The sequence below is a fragment of the Castor canadensis genome, chromosome 7 (assembly GCF_047511655.1).
Source record: "Castor canadensis chromosome 7, mCasCan1.hap1v2, whole genome shotgun sequence".
Lineage (NCBI taxonomy): Eukaryota > Metazoa > Chordata > Mammalia > Rodentia > Castoridae > Castor > Castor canadensis.
The window spans coordinates 62,532,300-62,554,713 of record NC_133392.1 but is presented as its reverse complement, the minus strand read 5'-3'; the positions used below and the strand labels follow the sequence as shown (position 1 = coordinate 62,554,713).

Below are 22,414 nucleotides of genomic sequence, written 5' to 3'. Positions count from 1 at the left end.
AATTTCCCCTGCTGCCAGGCTGCAGTTGAAGAGAAGTCTGGGGTCTGCCATAAGATAATGCTTTATGAATCAAGAGATTGACTAACAAAGGATAGATGAAAAAACAGGTGAAAGGTATGTTATAGAAGGAAGAAAAAAGGAGACTATTTTAGCTTTTCAATAGGCCGTAGAGGAAACTTGGGCAATTCAATTGACTCCTGGCAGATGGATTTGCTGTGACTGATTTAAAAGTCAGGACAATGGACTGACTCTTCTGGTATAGTGTGTTTGCACTCATCTGTGGCCTGTCAGCACTGGGTATCTGTTTGGCTTTACAGCTGACTCCAGAGGAAGCCAGATTTTCCTTTCCCTTGTTCTCATCTACTCCAATTTTTGCTATATATCTATCTATGTAGATGTCTGTCTGTGTATATGTATTTTTGTGTGTGTGTGGCAATACTAGGATTTGAACTCAGAGCTTCATGCTTGCTAGACAGGTGCTCTACCACTTGAGCCATTCTATCAACCTTCTTTGTGTTGGATATTTTCACGATAGGGTCTTGTGAACTATTTGCCCAGGCTGGCCTCAAACCTCAATCCTCCTGATCTCTGCCTCCTGAGTAGCTAGGACTATAGGTATGAGCCACCGGTGCCCAGTTTGCATTATATTTTTTTTTATTCATTTATTCACATGTGCATACATTGTTTGGGTCATTTCTCCCCCAAGCCCCCCACCCCTGCATTATATTTTTTAAATGACTTTATTGGGTATAATTTATCTACTATAAAAGTCATCCACTGTAACTGTACAATTTCACTTTAAGTGATTCTTAGTAAATTTATAGTTTTGCAATCATCATTGCCATCCAGTTTTAGAACATTTCCATCACCCCAAAAAGATTCCTCATGCTAGTTTTTGGGTCAATCATCACTTCTGCCCTAGCCCTAGACAACCATGAATTGGCCTTCTGTCTCTATAGATTTGCCTTTTCTGGACATGTCATATAAATGCAATCATTTAATATTCTAGTCTTTTTGTCTGGCTTCTTTTACTTAACATAATGTTTTAGAGTTTATCCATGTTGATGCTTCTATTAATAGCTCATTACTTTCTATTGCTGGGTATTAAGTAGCATTCCATTGTTTAGACATACTATGTTTTATTTATTCATTCACCACTAATAAACAATTGAGTTGTTTCCATTGGGGCTGTTATGAGTAATACTGCCATGAACATTTCCATGCATGTCTTTACAAGGACCCATGTTTTATTTCTCTGGAGAAGATTCCTAGAAGTAAAATAGCCAGGTCATATGGTATATTTATGTTTAACGTTTTTTTTTTTTTTTTTTTTTGGCAATACTGGTATTTGAACTCATGATTTCATGCTTGCTAAGGCAGTGCTCTACCACTTGAGCTATGCCCACAGCCCTTTTTTGCTTAGTTATTTTTCAGGCAGGGTGTCATACTTTTACCCAAGGACCTGCCTAAGTCCGTGACTCTCCTACCTATGGCCTTCCACATGCTATGGATCATAGGTATGTGCCGCCACACACCCACCTTGTTTGTTGAAATGAAATGTCACTAAATTTTTGCCTGGCTGGCCTTGAGTTGTAATCCTCCTGATCTCTGCGTACATAGTAGCTGGGATGATTGGCATGAGCCACTGTACCTGGCTATGTTTAACTTTTTAAGAAACTGCCAAATTTTTTTCCAAAGTGGATGAGTGTGAGCATCCAGTTTACTTTGCCACATGAATGTGAGCATCCAGTTTCTCAGTAACTAGCACTTGTTACTGTTTGTCTTTTTTATTACAGTCATTCTAGTAGGTGTATAGTGGTAGATTATTGTTTTAATTTGCATTTTCCTAATGGCCAATGATGCTGACCATTGTGCCATGTGCTCATCATCTACTCATATATCTTGTTTGATAACATGTCTATTCAAGCCTTATTTATTTGTTTGTTTGTTTGTTTTATTTATTTATCATTGCTGGGGATTGAACCTAGGGCCTTTAGCATATAAGGCAAGTGCTCTTCACTTCCACATCCCCAGCCCTTTTGTTCGTATTTTATTTTTGAGACATAATCTCACTGCTAACTTGGTCTGGTCTGGCTGCAAACATAAGATCCGCCTGCCTCCACCTCCCAAGTAGCTGGGACTAGAGGCATGCTCCACCACAACCTGAATTTTTAGAAATCAAGTTGTTGGTCCTCTCACTATTAAGTTGAAAGAGTTCTTTACACAATTCTGGTACAAATCCTTTATCAAATAAGTGATTTTTACATATTTTCTCTCAGCCCCTTATTTATCTCTTTTCTCAGTATTTTGAAGCATATTTTTTTTTTCATTTTGGGGAAGCCTAATTTATCCTTTTTTTTCTTTTATGAGTTGTGCTTTGGGTGTGTTACGTAAGAGCTTTTGCTCTATTCAAGATCATTCACTCCTTAATAACTTCCTTATGTCAAATTCATTTTTATACAACCCAAAGAAGTGTCTCTACTGTCCATAAACTACATTAATCTTTTTTGGAGGTACCTAGAGCTCAGTTTTATATAAGTCCATCTTTCCAAGGTAGGTAGATAACTAGTTTGCTGAACAGTTGGTCACAGGGGAAGATAACTACCTCCCAAAGTGTATCAAAAAATTCCATTGATAGAAGCCTAACAGAAGGAGATGTCCTCTCAACTTCTATTTCCACAGTTTAAATCACCTGCCAACAGATTGTACATAAGCTCTAGCCTTCTAGTCTGAACAGCTCAGCTCACAATAAACAGATTCTTTCAGTTTCTGCTTTAACATCCACAAAGCTCATGGTATAGTCTTACTCTAGTTTTATTCTAATAGGCCTCTACATTTTTTACTAGAGTAGTTACCAAGAAATAAGAATTTTGTAACTGGCATCCTCTTCTCTTTAAGAAGGCCATCTAAAATTACAAGCTCCGTAAAATCAAGGACCATATCCAATGCAATTTTATTTTTCTCACTGCTCTTGACATAGTACTGAGTGGGCAGTAGGTTCTTGATAAATATTTTTTATTAGATATGTGTAGTAAAGGCAAAGTGTTATATATTTAGCTTTAATAGTGACATAGTATGATTTGTATTCTACTGTTTTTATAAATCATCAAATGAATAGCCACTCAATTCAGCTTGTTCTCTCTCTTCTCTCTCTCTCTTCATATTTTTTCAGCATAAGCAGTATAGACTTGAACTATAGTATTTAATGTTTCACAAAAAAAAAATAGCAAACATTAGAAGTTGTTTATCAGAGTAGGAAATATTTCCTCTACCATGTCCCTTCCATTTTAGGAATTTTATGTTAGCCTTTTAGTCCTTCCAATAATTCAGGCCCAGGATGAAGATGTAGGTCAGTGGTAGAGGTGCTTACCTGGCATGCTCAAGGCCCTGTATTCAGTCCCCGGCCGCCTCCTACAGGAATCTATACCTTAATTTAAAAAAAAATGTAAAAACTTAAGCATATCTAATGTATGTGTTCAAATGTGCATAACATAAAAGTTTTTTTTCATTTTTCTTTTATTATTCATATGTGCATACAAGGCTTGGTTCATTTCTCCCCCCTGCCCCCACCCCCTCCCTTACCACCCACTCCGCCCCCTCCCTCTCCCCCCCCAATACCCAGCAGAAACTATTTTGCCCTTATTTCTAATTTTGTTGAAGAGAGAGTATAAGCAATAATAGGAAGGAACAAGGGTTTTTGCTGGTTGAGATAAGGATAGCTATACAGGGCATTGACTCACATTGATTTCCTGTGCGTGGGTGTTACCTTCTAGGTTAATTCTTTTTGATCTAACCTTTTCTCTAGTTCCTGTTCCCCTTTTCCTATTGGCCTCAGTTGCTTTTAAGGTATCTGCTTTAGTTTCTCTGCGTTAAGGGCAACAAATGCTATCTAGTTTTTTAGGTGTCTTACCTATCCTCACCCCTCCCTTGTGTGCTCTCGCTTTTATCATGTGCTCATAGTCCAATCCCCTTGTTGTGTTTGCCCTTGATCTAATGTCCACATATGAGGGAGAACATATGATTTTTGGTCTTTTGGGCCAGGCTAACCTCACTCAGAATGATCATAACATAAAAGTTGACTGAGGATGTGGCTCAAGTGGTAGAGTGTTTGCCTAGCAAGTACAAGACCCTGAGATGGATCCCCAGACAAGACAGAGGGAGGAAGGAAGGGAGGGGGGAGGGAGGAGAGAGACTTGGGAGGCTCAGATTAGGAGCATCACTGTTTGAGGCTAGCATAAACAAATAGTTGATGAGAGCCCATCTCCAAAAGCAAAGATGGACTGGTGATGTGGCTGAAGAAGTAGAGCACCTGCTTTGCAAGCACAAAGCCCCACCCCCACACCCCCAAAAAAAGGAGGTTACCACTTTAATGATTTTTAAGTGTACAACTCAGTGGCATTTAAGTACATACACACTAGTGAGCACCATGACCATCATTCATCTCCAGAACTTACTTTGCCTTCCCAAACTGGACTTCTTACCCACTAAACAGTAACTCTCCCCGCTCTCCCCCACCACAACCCTTTGTAGTCAACCATTCTACTTTCTTTCTCTGAATTTGACTAATCTAGGTACCTCATATAAGTACAGTTATAGAGTTTTGCCATTTGTTCTTTTGTGACTGGCTTAATTTACTTGGCATAATGTCTTCAAAGCCTTTCCTTATTGTAGCTTCTGTCAGAATTTTCCTTTTTAAAAGCTGAATAATATTCTATTGTATGTATACACATACACACATATGTGTATTTGTCCATTTGTCCATTTAACATTTGCCCATTCATCCATCCGTGGACACTTGGATTGCTTTCACCTTCGCATGTCTTGATAGAGGGGAAAGGAAGGTGGTGTCAGTGTAACCATCTATAAGCAGTGATATAGAACATGTTCTTCTAATCCAGTAGTATTCTCCTCTGTAAGGTAGATTCTAGCCAAGTGCTTACATTGCATAGCATGCAGCATCCATATAAGGAATGAGTGCTTCACTTGGGTGCTCCAAGGCCAAAAGAATGACCTCAAATTGGAGAAAAGTATACAAAACAGGCCTTGCAGTTCACTGGAAAAATTAGGGCTCTCAGTACATAGTAGCTGCTCCTGTTTGAATGAAAGCTTGAATATAGTTTTGTTTTGTTTTTTGACAATACTGGGGTTTGAACTTAGGGCCTCACGCTAAGCACACTACCATTTGAGCCACTTTGCCAGTCCTTTTTTGTGTTGGGTCTTTTTGAGATAGAGTCTCAAGAACTATTTGCCCAGACTGGCCTGGAACCTCAATCCTCCTGATACCTGCCTCCCAAGAGTTAGGATTACAGGTATGAACCACCAGCCCCCAACTTTGAATACAGATTTACTGCTATTCATAATTACCAAAAACTGGAAATAGCCCATTTGAAATATAAAAGCAAATGTAGAATACTTTATAACAATAAAATGAATAAACCTTAGATATACACAAATCAAGAACAAATCTTAAGTCATCTATAACAGAACATATACTGTATAATTTTATTTTAAAGTTCAAAAATAGATAAACAGTTTCTTTTTAAGGATGCATAAATAGATATTTTAGTGCTGTTGTTTAAAAAAGGAAATTAATCCCCTAAAAGTCAGAATAGTGGTTACTGCTGGGGGTATGGGTGGTGGTGGAGCTTAGGACTGAGAAAGGGCTATTGTGGGGATGGACAGAAACTTCTATGATAATGACAACAGTCTGTTCCTTAACCTGGATGCTCACTTTGCAAGTTTGCTGTTTATTTGTATTCCATGTACCTTTCTATATCATATTCCACAAGATCATCATATTCCACAAGAAAAAGTATCTTAAGGACCAGTCATGGTGGCACACACCTGTAATCCCAGGTACTTAGGAAGCAGGAACAGGATGATCATGGTTCAAGGTCAGTCTGAGCAAAAAAGTTAGCAAGTCCCTATCTCAAAAAACAGGTCAGGTATGGCGATACAAACCAGTCATGGTGATGCATGTCTGTAATCCCATCTACTCAGGATGCAGAGGTAGGAAGATCTCAGTCCAAGGCTAGCTCTGGCAAAGTTCTCAAGAGAGCCTGTCTGAAAAACAAACAAAATGATGAAGGACTGGGGCATGACTCTAGTGGTAGGTTGCTTGCCTACAGAGTATGAGGCCCTGCCTGAGTTCAATCTCCAGTACAAAAAAAAAAAAGAAAGAAAAGAAAAACGTTTTTGAAGTTCTGTGATTCCAAAGAGAAAAAAATTACAAAAGGTCATGTGACATAATCATACAAACATTTTAGCTTTCTATTTGATTTGATAACATGAGAAAGATACAGTTTACCCGATTTAGAGAACACCAGGAAAGAACTATAGGTTATCTGTATTAAGTTTTCCTCATTACCAAGTTCTGGGCTCTGTAGTTTGTGAGATAGAGTCAGAAAAGGAGCAGCAAGCACTAAGTTGATGCTAGTCAACATCTGCAACCCGTTAAGAGCCTGACTCTTCATTCAAAGTGTGCTTTACAGCCTTACATATCTGCAATCAAGATAGCTATTTATTCAGCTGTAAAAAAAAATATTAAAATGGCCCAGTTTCATTAAAAAAAAACAATCAACAACAACAAAAAAAGGGTGTTTTGCCTCTAAGAATAACTGTATTCACTGCTGTCACATCATGATGTGTGGAAGAAGAGAAAAGTAAATAGGACCCCTTCCTGTAAAGGAACTCAGGGTAGTCCTATTCATGCAACTCTTTTCCCTTGATCTGTCCTAAAAGGTAGAGTTAAGATGAGCAAATCTTTGAACAGCTCTTGAAAAGAATTTCTTTATTCACAGAATTTTATAAAATTACATAGTGATTATTTCATTAGTAGCTTCCCCAGTGCTGGGATTTTGCTAAACACTGAAAGCCTCCCTTGTTAGATCACTGACTTTGGTGAATCTTTAATTAGCTTGAGCCTCAAAAAGCTTAGCTGGCCTGTGAGCAGACATTAAAATGAAAATCCTGGCTCTGCTATTACTTCTTAAGATGTATAACACATCAAGTGGCTAGAGCCCACTTAGGCAGTGTCATACAGATGGTTGTGAGTGAAGCACAGTTATTTTCACTAAAAATAGCCAACCATCATTGCAAGCAGCTTTCTGTCAGACTTTACATATTGGTGGGGGGAGAGCAATTAGCCTGCTTTTCTCAGGGTAATATTCTAGAATTTTGTTCTAGAATATGTACAAATTTGACATTCCTTGACTAATTTATTCAATCTGTGTTCTAGACATAAGCACAAGTTTCCGACTTATAGATGTGATACAGCTACCTAGTTTTCTGCATTTTGTGCTGTTTTTTGCTACAGGTCCTGCCTTACCTTGCTATCTCTCTTCTTTTAGGGTCTGACATTTCAGGAGGTGGAGAACTTCTTTACTTTCCTAAAGAATATTAATGATGTGGACACTGCATTGAGTTTTTATCATATGGCTGGAGCATCTCTTGATAAAGGTAATGAAACCCAAAAGTTCTTGCTCAAACACCATAATCTCTTAGGTGGCTGCCCTCCTTCAAATGTCAGTTTTTCTTGGCATTGTCTTTTGATTGATTTTGTCTTATTGACATTGTCTGAGCCTTCCATTTCACCTCAAGATGCTGAGCAAATACATTTCACAGTGTTAAGGGCTGTAGTCAGGTAGATGCCCATCTTCAGATAATTAGCCTTGGAAATGAGCATCAACACAGAGGCAGAGTGCATGCAACTGCAGAACTTGTCTCATCTGAGCCAGGGTGGGCTCTCTTGAATAAATACCTAGGAATTAAACTGTTGGGTCCAGGGGAAGGACATTTAGTTTCACTGTCACCATTTGTTGAAAAGGCACTTCATTACTTTTCTTTGACACGTTTGTCAGAAATCAAATGACTATTTAAATGTGGATCTGTTTCTAAACTCTGTTCTGTCTCTCTCTCTGTGCCTGTGCTTATGCCCATACCACGGTTTGATTACTGTAACTTTATAGAAAGTCTTGAAGTACCAGTTGTTGCAAACATTCCCAACCTAGTTTTTCTTTACGGCCTAGTATATGGTCAGGTTTTTTGTTTTATTTGCATTTGAAAAGAATATGTATTCTAAAATTTGACCGGTAGTGTTATGTCATTTAGAACAAAATTGTTAATAGTGTTATGCAGATCTTCTGTCTTTTTTTTTTTTTTTTTTTTTTTGGCAGTACTAGGGTTTGAACTGAGGGCTCTACGTTTTTGATGCAGATCCTCTACCATTTTAGTCATAATGCCAATCCTTTGTCTGTATTGATTTTTTTTGTGTGTGTGTACTTGTTCTATTAGTGGGAGAAGAGTGTTTAAAATCTTCAAGTATAATATATGGGTTTATCTAGTCTTCCCTTTAAATGATGTCAGTCTTTGTGAATTTTGATCTCTGGTATTAGGTGCCTATATACCTACAGTTACTATGCTTTCCTAATGACTTGGCTCTTTTTTTGGTGGTAGTATTCTCTGAGATTTTAGGTTTTTTGCTTTTTTGAAATAGGGTCTTGCTACATTGCCCAAACTGGTCTTGAATTCCTGGGTTCAAGTGGTTTTTCCTACCTCAGCCTCCCAAGTGCTAGAACTACAGGCACATGGCACCATGTGTGGGTTGATTGGCTTTTTTATTATTATGAAATCTTCTCCCTTTTTCTTTCATTATGACCTGTTAAAGTCTGTATCATTTGATATTAATATAGTTACTTTAGCTCTTTTGTGCTTATTGTTTGCATATATTTTTTGCATATATTTTTCTGTTTTTTATGTTCAACCTATCTGTGACTTTTAAAGTGTATCTCTTCTAGATAGTATACAGTTGGGTCTGGTGGCCTTTTAGCACTTTATATTTTAGTGATTTCTCTAGAAATTACAACTTTTCATAGTTTACTCAGAGGTAGTACTGTACCACTCCAAGGGAAATGCAAGAACCTTATAATCTTACAGTTCTGTTTATCACCACTCCATCCTTCATGTTGTAGTTGTCATTTATATTTTATCATAGTGTGTGTTATAATCTATAATACAGTGTTAGGAATTTTTCTTTCAATAGTTATGTTTATTAAGAAATTAAAAGAAAAAATAGTATTTTATAATTACCCATATATTTACCATTTTGAATGTTTTTCATTTATTTTTGAATATTTAAATTTTATATGGTCTGAAGAACTTCCTTTTTTGTAGTGCAGCTCTATTAGTAATAAATTATCTTCATTATTGGTTTATCTGATAATTTATTTCTTTAACCATTGAGTACTGCAACATGTGTTTTCAAATCTTTCCATAGTAGTAGCTGTGATTTCATAAAAACAGGCTTGCATATTCAATACTATTGGATTCCTTAAGACTGTCTGACACAAAATCATGGCTCTCACTTGTGTGTGAAATCTAAAAAAAAGTCAAATTCATAGAAGCCGAGTGGAATGGTGCTTGCCAAGGGCTTCAGGAGAAGGGGAAATGAGAGACTGGTTAAAGGGTACAAAGTTTCAGTTATGCAGGATGAATTACTTCTGGAGAGCTAATGTAAAACCTACCAACTATACTTAGTAATACTGTATTGTAAATTGAAATTTGCTAAGAAGTCTATCTAAAGTGTGCCTTTTCACACACATACATACATGAAAAGTAACCATATGGAGTAATCCCAGCACTCAGGAGGTTGAGGCAGGATTCCAAGTTTGAGGCTGACCTGGGCTATATAATGAATTTTAGGCCAGCCTGAGCTACATAGTAAGTTCCAGGCCAGGCTGTGTTACATAGCAAGACCCTGTCTCCGAAAAACAAAACAGAATGTTAATTGGGTTCATTGCAGTAATCATTTCACAACATATACATATCACAACATCAGGTTGTACACCTTAAATATATAAAAAATTTTGTTTGTCAATAGAACTGGAAAAAAATATGCATTCATTCCACTGCAAATTGAAATAATTTTATTCTTCCTTTCCAATCTGTACACCTTTTATTTCATTTTATTGATCCATGTAACTTTTTTAAATAGCATTTGTTTGCTTAACATAATACCTCCTCTGATCTTTGTAGAATCTTTTTGGTGGGGAAAATGTGATATGGAGATTGGAAGAGAGGCATTACCAGGTCATTTCTGTAGAATAACTTTGGTTATATTACTGCTTCATTAAACAGGATTAGTTAGCATCTGCAAATCCAGAAATGTAAGATTTGAAGTCAAAAATTATTATAAAAATAGAAATAGTAAGTTCCTCTTCATTTTTCATACCTTTTTTGAAGAGCCCAACTAAAGCCAATAGAACCACTTTAAAGAACAACTGTATAAGATGAATTACTATCTGTGTTAAAATTATAGAATTTACAAAATAGAATGATTCAGGGTAGTGGTAGCAAGAGAACTGCAATCTAGTGATTAAAAAAAATAAAAAGGAAAATTTCTTTCAAATGGCTTCAGGCCATAAACTGAGTGAGATGTTTAATCTCCATATAGGCCATGCCTCATTATCCTTGTTAATAGAAGCAGTGATACATGTTACACAGCCATGTATGACATGAAAAACTACATTTGGCTTTGAGATATATGATGTTTTGCCATTGCACTTACTTCTTAGTTTGTTTTATCTGTATAACATTGGATTTGATAGAAATCTAGGAGAAACTGGCCTAGATCCATGTTAAGTAACAAGGAGAAGCCACAGATATTTTTCCCTAGGGCTGCTGTTACAGATTGCCACAGACTTGATGATTTAGAACAACAGAGATTTGTTCTCTCACAATTCACAGTTTTAAAGGCAAGAAATCTGCAATTAAGATGTTGGCAGGGCCATAGGAACATCCTTCCCTGCCTCCTCAACCTTCTGGCAGCTCTAGGTGTTCCTTGGCTTAAGGCTGCATATGTCCATTCTCTGCCACTATCTTTACATTACCTTCCCCTCCTTATCCTTAAATGTCTTTCTTCTGTATGTGTCTTAGAGGACACTTACCATTGGATTTAGGGCCCAACTGGGCAATCCAGAATGATCCTTATCTCAAGATCCTTAATTCTATAATATCTGCAAAGACCCTGCTTCCAAACAAGGTAACATTCACAGGCTCCAAAGGATCAAAGGTGGACATATATTTTGGGGGTGGGATACCATTCAACTCACTATAGGAGCCAAGAATTAAAAATTACCCATATGGCTGGACATGGTGGTACATGCTTATAATCTCAGCACTTGAGAGGTAAAGGAAGGAGGCTCAAGAGTTCAAGGCCAGCCTGGGCAACATAGTGAGTTCCAGGCCAGCCTTGTCTCAAAAAAAATAAAACAACAAAAAAAAATTTACCCATATGTAGTCTGAAAAAAAAAGTTTAATTTGCCTTAAGAATATTTGCATATATCTATTCAAAGCTTAATTTTTTAAAAACCTAATTATATCTTTACTTGGATAACTTCTATTTATCTTTCAAGTCTCAATTCAGGTGTTACTTCCTCAGAGATGTCATCCCTAACTACTCAATATAAATTATAAAAAAATCATATTGTCTTCAGCTTTTACATCAAAGTTAAAAGTTAACCTAAAAATCTTTTTCTTTCCATGTTCTCATGAGTTCCTAACTATTAATTATGGGCATGGGCTTGAATTTCTACAAGTATGGCTAATCAGGTAAAGCAGAGATTATTGTATGGTATTTGGTACCTAGACGGTAAGCTCTCAATAAACGCTTATTAACTTAATTATTCTGCACAAATGCAGGAGCTCCAACAAATGAACAAAAATATGCATTAAACCTGATTCCTTAGTCTCTCACTCAGTAAATCCCTGTCTTTACCTTCAAAGCATATCCTAAATCTGACTCCTTTTCTCCACTTCCCCTACTACCAGCAGCAAGTCTCTTTACCTACCCTGGCTTACACAGGGCTGCATATGCCATAGCGCTCATGTACTTTCAGAGTTCATCAATCTCACTTCTTCCCAGATTACTCCACGTTGGTCTCCTTTTGATATTCCACATATACCAAGTCCATTCCCACTGTAAGGCCTCTTTTCCTGCTGTTCCTCATACTTCAAGTGCTCTTTCCTAGGCTCTCCCATGTGTTTGACTTCTTGTATTTCAGATCTTATACAAATCACTTCCTCAGAAAGACCTTCCCATCCTAAAGTAACTCTATCATCCTCTATCACATCATTCTAATTTTTTTATTATAGTATTTATCACTACCTGACATTTTCTTATGTATTTGTTTATTACCTGTCTCCCCTTATTAGAATGCTTACCTTCTTGCTCATGGCTGTATATTCCCTATGCCTAGACCAACACCTAGGATAGAGAAGGCACTCAGTAAACATGTGATCAATAAGTGAATAAATGAATGTATTGACATATGTGAACAATACATAGAATCCTAAACTAATAAACCTCCTCCCTTCATAGTAAGACCCAGAGAACAAACTCATGTCACAAATCCATTGTGTCCTGTAATCCCTCTCTTTAGACTTGTCATCTGTTTTATCTCCTTCCATGTGAAAGGGGTGATGCTGTCAGTATTGTTAACTGTTTGTGTACTAGGGTGTGCATAGGAGAAAGAGTGTGTGCTCCACTGTCCTTTCCAAGTCCTTCCCTATGCCAAATAGGCCTTTGCTTTTAGACCTCCATGATCCTGACATTCATACTGGTGATGTATCCATTGGTTGGAGTTCTTTGTGAATAACAGGCCTCTCCACAAAACTGTAGGATTTTATAGTTGAGACAAATCTTAGAAGAGAGGATGAAAAAATGCAGTGGTTAAAAACGTAGCTTCTGAAATCACACTGCCTGAATTTAAGTCTTAGCTCCATCATTTACTGGCGGGGTAGCTTTGGGAAATTTCTGAATTCAGTTTCTATGCTTTTAAAACAAGGATAAAAATACTTACCTCACAGGGTTGCTGTGAAGATAAATCCATATAGAGCACTTAACCTTAAGCCTCTTCAGTGAGCATTTAATGTCAGCTGCTTCCCTTATGAAGCTGATAATATAAACAGAATGCAGTGTGGCTCGTCCGTTTATTCAACCAGTAGCACAAGTACTGTACTGGACATAGGGTTCTACCCTCAAGAAGTTCACAGCCTAATGTTAGGGAGAGAAGATAAGTATATAAGCAGTTCCACTTTGGTGTAGTAAGTGCTGATTAGCCATAAGAAAAACTAGAAGCTTAAGAGTAGTGCCCTGACACAGCTGGGGGGAGGGAAAGAGTGGAGCACAGGAGTAGAGACAGGAGTAATATTTTTTCTGGCTTCTGCTCTCAGTCTTATTTGCTCTTAGTCTCAGCTGTCTTCATTTTTTGCCCAAAAGGTTAGGACCTTCAGAAATTGGCAGCTTTCAGAGGCCCTTGGCACTCTCTCTTCCTTGGCTAGTTCAGAGCTTACGAGCCAGTCTTTAGACATAATTTAGCACAGAGTTTCCCAAACATCTTTACAAAGAACACTGCATGCTGCAATATGTTAATGGTTCTTCAATAAGTTTTGGAAGAATAGTGTTCCATGGTTCAAATAAGCTGGAAAATGCCAGACTGTATAGAATTTCTTCCTGCAGCATTGCTTCTGCTAGCTTTTAATATGCGAATGTGTGTTATTAATCTCCAAAAGAGTGATAGAGTTCCCAAACTTGATTTATTCCAAAGTATGTTTTAACACCTTATGCAGTTAGTATTCCTCTGAACAGTTTGAGAGATCCAGTCAGGGAGCAATTGCAGATTTACCATAATGGAGCATGATCCAGTCCTAAAATTAGAAGTTTCAGTGGGGCTATTTCTTTAGTTCTGCATGGCCACATGACAATGACAACTCAAGTAATAATGAAGTGTCCTTGGTGATTCTGACCACTTAAAGAAAGACCCTTTCTCCATAAAATATTGTGTGTTTCTACTGCTTTGTCATCTTTAGGTCATCTCTTTTGTTTAGCACTTTAACAGAGTCAGTTATATTGCTCAAGCATACACATACCAGGCATAAAATTAGATATCTTACTTCTCACGGGCTATCTGAATTATTTAAATAGTCTGCTAATAAAGGTAATGGGAAATTGAATATGACTTCTTCCCCAATGGCTTAAAGTAGTTAAAAATTATTTGAGCTGGAGCTCAAGAATGATCTATGACCTGTAAATCTCAAGAGTATTCCTATTTTCCGCCAGAAGAATCAAGGTTTCCAGGTATAGTTAAACCCCGGTTTGCAGCACTTCAGGATATTATAAATATTTATAAAAATTTGGCAAAATTGTGGATCCAGTTGTATCCACCATGTACTTCAAACTATAACACAGGAAAATAATCACCCAGATACAGTCCTTGCCCTTCACTATACATACCCCAGCACAATTCTACTTAGATTGAAAACTGTAATTTATAACATAGACATCCTTAATTCTTTATAGTTATTCTATATGTACAATTTACTTTATTGTCTTATAAGTCAAGAGAATAATTACTAAAAATCTGCTGCATAACTCCTGCAAAATGCTTTTGGTAACTACGAGTATTTTTTTTTTAATATCAGTCTTCTTATCAAATGATTCCAGTTTCTTTTGTCTTTGAGGTGATTTCCATCACATAGATGGCCTCTAGGAATCCTTGTGGCATTCAAATTCCTTGGATCTAATAATTTAGAGTAAAAACCTCAATCTTTAAGAATTTAGGTCCCCACTAGATGGTTGGAGGAGTCAGAAATTACTGATGGAAGTGCTAGAGGCCGTGGCGTAAGTAATAGAGTGTCTGCCTAGTAAGGTCAAGGTCCTGAGTTTGAACCCCAGCACCACCAAAAAAAACTGTGTTGAGAAATTACTGATGGAGTAAGCAATTTCTAGCACATGATAAACTCATATGTTCTTTTTTTATATATATACAGTAGATGTTCAGTTAATGTGTAACAAATGAGTGAATTAATTCCAAACAGGTCAGATCCTGGAAAACACTGTGAAATACTCTAATAAGAGCTTAGAAGGATCCAGGTATGGTGATTCATGCCTGTTATCCCAGCACTCAGGAGGCTGAGGCAGGAGGATCTTGAGTTTGAGGCCAGCCTAGACTACATTGCAAGTTACAGACCAGCCAGGGCTACATAATGAAACCATGTCCCAAGAAGGAAAAAAAAAGAACTTAGGACAAGGGAGAGAATGATAGGCTTCCATGTCATTGACATCCTTTGACACCGCGAGCAATTTGCAATTTCTCTGACTCTCAGATGAGAGTTATATTAAATATCTCCAAAGGTTCTTCCAGTTTTTAAATTCTATAGCTGCTATTAAAACAGTTTTTTATTAAATACAGTGATGTTTTAAGGAACACATTATAGCCCAAAGTTATATCTATGTGAAAATGAACTAACTTACAATTATCAGACATATTTGAAGTCAGAGGAAAAGATGTTGAATTCCCAAAAGAAAAGCAACAGCTTTAATTTACTTCCTTGTTGGGAAATTTAAAACTTAATTAGACCTTAGCTAGTGCCTGTGTAAGATCTAATTTGTGCATCTTAGCTTACAGTTGCGTAAGAGTATAAAATGCGTCTTAAAGATGAGGGCAGCAGGGCTGGCGGAATGCCTCAAGTGGCAGTGCACCTGCCTAGCACATGAGTTCAAACCCAGTACTGTCATTAAAAAAAAAAAACCCGGCTGAGTGCTGGGGTGGCTCACGCCCGTAATCCTACCTGCATGAGAGCCTGAGATAATGAGGATCTCAGTTTGAAGCCAGCCCAGACAAATAGTTCATGAGACCCTATCTCCAAAAAAGCTAGAGCAAAATGGACTGGAGGTATGACTCAATTGGTAGAGCACCTGCTTTGAAAGCACAAAGCCCTGAGTTCAAACCCCAGGCCCACGACAACAACAACAAAACAGGGAAGCTATATGAAGGATGATTGGAGGAACCCCAAAAGACATTCCCAGTCATAAGTACCTTCCCCACTGGCTGGCTAGCCTTGTTAGCTTTCTGTTGCTACATAACAGCTACAAATTCAGGAGCTTAAAAACAGTACTATAGTATCCCATAGTTTCTGTAAGTCAGAGTGTGGGTACAGCTTCTGAAGATGTAGACATTTTAACTGAGTTAAACCATTATATCATCCAAAAAATGGCAGTCATTAAATTTTAGGACTAGAAGGGGACTTAGAAATCATTTGGTTTAAGCTCCTACCTTATTGTTTTTAACCTACATGAAGGAAAACGACTTGCTCATATCATAGCTGGTATGACACAAAACAGACCAAATTCAGGTTTGATGAGTTCCACACCTGTTCTTTTTAGTACCTGGTACTCACTGCTGCCAGAGGATATCAAGTATTATAGAGGGGATGCAATGCTTTAGTGAGATGATGGGAATAGAGGGAAATTCAAAGCAAGAATCCCCCAGAAATCCAAGGCAGCATGAGGGCAGGAGGTAGGAATGTCACAGAGATGTATGGGGAAGAGATTATGAAAGGAAAAAAAAGGTTCTATTTTATCAACTCTAAAAATTTGTGGGAGGCAAGTCTCTGCACTTCAATTCATCATTACATTTTGTAAAAACATTTACATGAGAAGAGGAATGTTGGCCAGGATTCCACTCATTTAAGACAAAGTCATCAATTTTTTTAAGGTAAAATTATTCATGATGTAGGCAAGGAAACTCAAAATCTGAAATAAATGGTTCCTGTATGAGGCATTTTCTATGCACAAACCTGGCTTATTTTCCCAAATTTAAAGTCACTTAGCTTTGTAAAGATTGATTCTGTCTTAACTACATCACTTTGAATACATTATGATTTAGTAAAATTATATAAACGCCCCAGTAAGGAGGAGAGCTGCTTTGGGGATTTATAATTACTTTTGAAAGAGAGAGGAGAATGAGAGTAGAATAAACTACCAAAAACATCCACATAAATAGATAAGTAAGGACCAAATCAGCCAATATAACATCACTGAAAGACCAAAAAACAATGGTGACAAGAATTATGCCAATACTAGGAAAGTATAGAGATGTGTTTATTACAAGCACAGCTTCTCAGGGCTTCAAGTTTTACTACCTTTAGAAGTCTCTGAAGGTCTAATAAGACACTTGTAAAGGTGAATAGTTTTTCATATAATTTAAACTAAATGTTAATGTATCAGTTACTCCCTATTCAGCCATCACTCCATAGGAGTGACAACCACAGACCACCAGGGAAGTAATTTTATAAATAGATTGAGATTAGAATAAGAGAAAAACTGGTTAAATAAATTACAATACATCTGTCAGTGGAATGCTGTCTTTAGCTGTTAAAGGAAGCTGTTTGCTGGGATGAGATTATTTCTCAGTCATGGTGCTAAATGAGCAAAGCAAAGCATTATATTTGGTGTACCACCATTTTGTAGGAAAGGGAAGAGGTGAATAATAATACTGGATTTTATATCCATAAGATATTTCTGGAGAAACTGGCAATATTGCTTGCCTCTGGACAACTAGGTGACTTGGGGGTAAGATTGAGAGAGAGATTTACTCTTTTGTACCATTTGAATTTTGAAACAGGTCAGTGTATTACCTAATCAAAACTAATTTTCTGGCTGGGTGTGGTGGCACACTCTAAACATTACAAGTTCAAGGCCAGCCTGGGATACATAGCAAGACCCTATCTCAAAAATTTTTTTTTCCTAAGCTTGGGAATGTCATTCAGTGGTAGAGCATGTACATAGCATGTCGGCTACGATGCTGAGGATCAATCCTCAGCATCAAAAATAATAATAAAAATAATTTCCTAAAATAACGTTAAGAGAATGAACATACAAAGAGTGGGAGAAGGAAAAGCAAGTTAATATGATAAAATGAAAAGCTGGGCACAGTGACATGAGCCTGTAGTCTCAGCTATTCTGGAGGCTGAGGTGGGAGGATCTCTTGAGACAAGGACTTTGGGGCCAGTCTGGGCTTCATAGTGAGACTGGTCTCCAGATAAAACCTGACTTGTTGTAAAGATTCCTTTGCAAGGAGACTTGATTGGCCCTCTGTAAAATCTCTTCCAATGCACCTGTGCCCCTCTGTGCCTTATGTTCTAGGTCTTGAGTCAGGCTTTTGCACCTTCCTGCTTTCCATACTTATTCAACCTGACTCCTCAACCCTACATCACCTGCTACTGCACATGCACAAATCTAGAGCAGCCTGTCTCTTCACGTGTTTACAGTTCAGATCCAAAATGTATCTCCTTCCAAATGGATACTGCTCCATTGTATAACCTATTTGTGTGTATTAGTAGATCAGCTATTTCTCCTATGTATTTCTCAATTTCATGGTATATACAGTCTCCTCCACTAAATTGGGATTGCCCCTGGTATGTCCTAAGACCCCATCTCAAAAGAAAAAGAAAAAAAAAAGGAGGAGGAGAAAGAGACAGAGGAGGAGGAAAAATGCTTGTACTTTGTGAACAAGATATGATTGAGTATTTTTTTTTGTTTTGGGGGGTGTTTTGGCGGGAACTGGGGTTTGAACTCACTTGCTAGGCAGGTGCTATACTTCTTGAGCCACTCCTCCACTCTAGCAACAATATCTTTTTTTTTTATTCATATGTGCATACAATGTCTGGGTCATTTCTCCCCCCCCACCGCCTCTTTCCTTACCCCCCCTAACCTCTCACTACCAGGCAGAAACTATTTTGCCCTTACCTCTAATTTTGTTGAAGAGAGAGTATAAGCAGTAATAGGAAGGAACAAGGGTTTTTGCTAGTTGAAATAAGGATAGCTATACAGGGAGTTGACTCACATTAATTTCCTGTGCATGTGTGTTACTTTCTAAATTAATTCTTCTCAAACTAACCTTTTCTCTAGTTCCTCATCCCCTTCTCCTATTGTCCTCAGTTGCTTTAAAGTATCTGCTTTAGTTTCTCTGCACTGAGGGCAACAAATGCTATCTAGTTTTTTGGGTGTCTTACCTATCCTCATATCTCCCTTGTGTGCTCTCGCTTTACCATGTGATCAAAGTCCAATCCCCTTGTTGTGTTTGCCCTTGATCTAATGTCCGCATATGAGGGAGAACATACGATTTTTGGTCTTTTGGGCCAGGCTAACCTCACTCAGAATGATGTTCTCCAATTCCATCCATTTACCAGCAAATGATAATATTTCATGCTTCTTCATAGCTGCATAAAATTCCATTGTGTAGAAATACCACATTTTCTTGATCCATTCGTCAGTAGTGGGGCATCTTGGCTGTTTCCATAACTTGGCTATTGTGAATAGTGCCGCAATAAATATGGGTATGCAGGTGCCTCTGCAGTAACCTGTGTCACAGTCTTTTGGGTATATCCCCAAGAGTGGTATTGCTGGATCATATGGTAGATCTATGTTTAGATTTTTAAGAAGCCTCCAAATTTTTTTCCAGAGTGGTTGTACTAGTTTACATTCCCACCAGCAGTGTAAGAGGGTTCCTTTTCCCCACATCCTGGCCAACACCTGTTGGTGGTGGTGTCACTAATGATGGCTGTTCTAACAGGGGTGAGGTGGAATCTTAGTGTGGTTATAATTTGCATTTCCTTTATTGCTAGGGATGGTGAGCATTTTTTCATGTGTTTTTTGGCCATTTGAATTTCTTCTTTTGAGAAAGTTCTGTTTAGTTCACTTGCCCATTTCTTTATTGGTTCATTAATTTTGGGAAAATTTAGTTTTTTTGAGTTCCCTATATATTCTGGTTATCAGTCCTTTGTCTGATGTGTAGCTGGCAAATATTTTCTCCCACTCTGTGGGTGTTCTCTTCAGTTTAGAGACCATTTCTTTTGTTGAGCAGAAGCTTTTTAGTTTCATGAAGTCCCATTTATCTATGCTATCTCTTAGTTGCTGAGCTGCTGGGGTTCCATTGAGAAAGTTCTTGCAACAATATCTTTTTGTTTATTTGTTCTGAGGGTCTTTTTGGTGATACTAGGGTTTGACCTCAGGGCCTCCTCAAACTTTCTAGGCAAATATTCTATCACTTGAGCCACTCCCAACATGATGAGAATTTTTAATGAAGCTAGATATAGTACATCTATGGCAATAAATCTTACTACTAAATTACTTCATACCAATTTAAGTATTTTAAGCCCTTTAAAGCAGTCATCTGGGGTGATGATGCTGTGATGTTCAGAACTTGACTGCACATTTTCTCTGTGGTGCCTACCATAATTTAGAGGCAAGGACTAGAGGCATCACCTCTAACAGTCAGGTAGCCTGAGCCTACCTGGGGCTCAAAAGCATCAGGCAGAACAGAGAACTGTTATCATTTTCATTATTAGTATGATACATTGCTCTTCACTCCTTAGTTGCTGGTTCTCCTAAATGCTATCCCTTCCCCTCACCTCACCCCAAAATCAGGTTGAAATATGTGTGTTGTATTTGCCAAAGTATCTTGTAAGAAGATATAAAAAGAAAGGACAAATGCTCTTCAAGGAAAAATCCTCTTCTTTGTTCACCCAAAGCCATCTAGAAACTAGAAACTAAGATACCTATATCAAAGCCTTTCCAAGGCTGAAGCAAAATGTCTCCCCTCACTTAACCTTGGTAATCACAAGCCAGTTTTTTATTTTCTCCACTGCTGTTCAGTAAAGCAGGAATCATCACATGACCATGCAGCTAGAGGTTGTTAGCCCAACTTATGGAATCATCTTTCCAAACACCTTTGCATTAGGAAGGGACAGGCAGCTCCTAACTGGGTCACACTGCCCAGAGCTCTGTCTGTGTATCAGAGGCCACTGTGGGGAAAAGCTCCCCAGGCCACCTTTGTTACATGTACTTTTCATTGGGTTGTGTTTCACATGCCTTTTAAGTTGTCCCTGAAATTGTCAGTATGATTTCCAAGGGAATGCTAAGTGTTTGCCACTGTACAGAGCAGTCAGATCTGTGGCCAAACAAAGCCTGACTCCTCACAACTCCTGGCTAGTCAGTTATTCATCTCTGACCAAAAGCACTGAGGTTTCCCTAATTTGACTTCTCATTCATCTGAACTCTTTCCCTTTAGGGTGATAGGGTCATAACAGAACTAGTATTGTCCTTGTGAGGGGTCAAGTGTGGACCTAGTTTATATAGGGAAAGAGTATTGGGTAGATTCTAGACCCAGCTCTGTCACTACTAGCTGTGTGACTATGGGCAATTTATTTAACTTCTATGCATTTCATATTGCCCCTGAGATTTCCTTTGGTTCTAAGATTCTCTGATTCTAAGTGGACATTTGAGTTCTTTTCACGTCAGTACTCTTCTGCTCAACTATTGTGGTGATTTGTTTTATGTAAGGTAGTTTCTGATATTTTTATATTATAAAAACTCAGTGTTTCTTTGCACTATTGAATTGTCCAGTCATGGACCATGTCAGATGCCAATAAATTGGGGACTTGGCACAATTCAGCTTCTGCCTGGACTTTTCAAAAAGCCAGATGGTATGGGATTTTTGAGTGCCAATTGTGCCTGCTTCTACAAATTCTCCCCATTCCAATCCAACAGAACTCACCCAGTCTGATGTCAACCTGTTGTTCATGCACTCAGGCAGATTTGTACAAAAAGAATACATAATCTTTGGAAACCTAGGATTTCTCTTTTTCATCATGCCTTTATGCTCCATGTGGACTTTTTTCAGATTAGGGGCTAGAATCCAAGTCATCAAAGCAGTTAGCATCCTTCTGTAGGAAAAGGAGTTTTTCCTGTGCTCTCACACCACAGTGATCAACATTTCTGTGACTTCAAAATGTGTGAGAAGGCTGGGCATGGTGATACATGCTAGTAATCCTAGTACTTGGGGGTCAGAGGAAGAAGAATCAAGAGTTCAAAGCCAGTCTGAGCTACATAGTGAGTTCAGGCCAATCTGGACTGCAGAGCAAGACCATGTCTCAAACAAAAAGGAGGGGGGGCTTTCTCTCTACCAGCAAGCAAGCAATAGTTTTTCATGCCTGTAGACCCCAGCTCATTGTCCTCTAATTCAGTTTAATTCTGATGTCCTCCACCTGGAGATAGCATCAGATCCCACAGGTTGAGGACTCAGCCTCAACACTGCACCCCCTTCTAGTCTAATCACTACCCCAAATAGTTGTGCTTCTGACTGAGCAGCTGTAAATGGAGGTTCCTACAGCCACCTCCTCAAGTTCAATTTATTTGCAGAGTGGCTCACAGGACTCCAGAAACACTTATGTTTACTGGTTTATTATAAAAGATATTTCATGCTGCGGGTGTGGCTCCAGCAACACAGCACCTGCTAGCAAGTGTGAGGCCCTGAGCTCAAACCCCAGTACTGCCAAAAAAAACTTTAAGAATAAAAGATTTTCAAGGGATACAAAAGAAGAGGTGCACAGTGAGAAATTTGAGAGAAGAAACCCAGCACTTCCACACCCTCTCTGGACACACCACCCTCCAGAACCTCCACATGTTCAGAAATCTGGAAACTCTCCAAACTGTGCTTTTGGGTTTCCAAAAAGGCTTCATTGCTAGGAAGATTGACTGTTTCATTGGCCACTGCTGACCAACTCAACCCTCAGC

The 22,414-nt window shown here is 38.2% G+C and overlaps 1 protein-coding gene across 6 annotated transcripts in view; it reads left to right on the top strand.

Moving 5' to 3' along the window:
* The window catches only part of Micu1 (mitochondrial calcium uptake 1), a 202,379-nt gene that overhangs the window by 171,689 nt on the left and 8,276 nt on the right, over nucleotides 1–22,414 (top strand). For all 6 annotated transcript variants that reach the window (XM_074079103.1, XM_074079097.1, XM_074079098.1 and 3 more), the window contains one exon: nucleotides 7,350–7,458. In XM_074079103.1, the coding sequence (XP_073935204.1) occupies nucleotides 7,350–7,458 (109 nt within the window). The remainder of the gene's footprint in view (nucleotides 1–7,349; nucleotides 7,459–22,414) is intronic.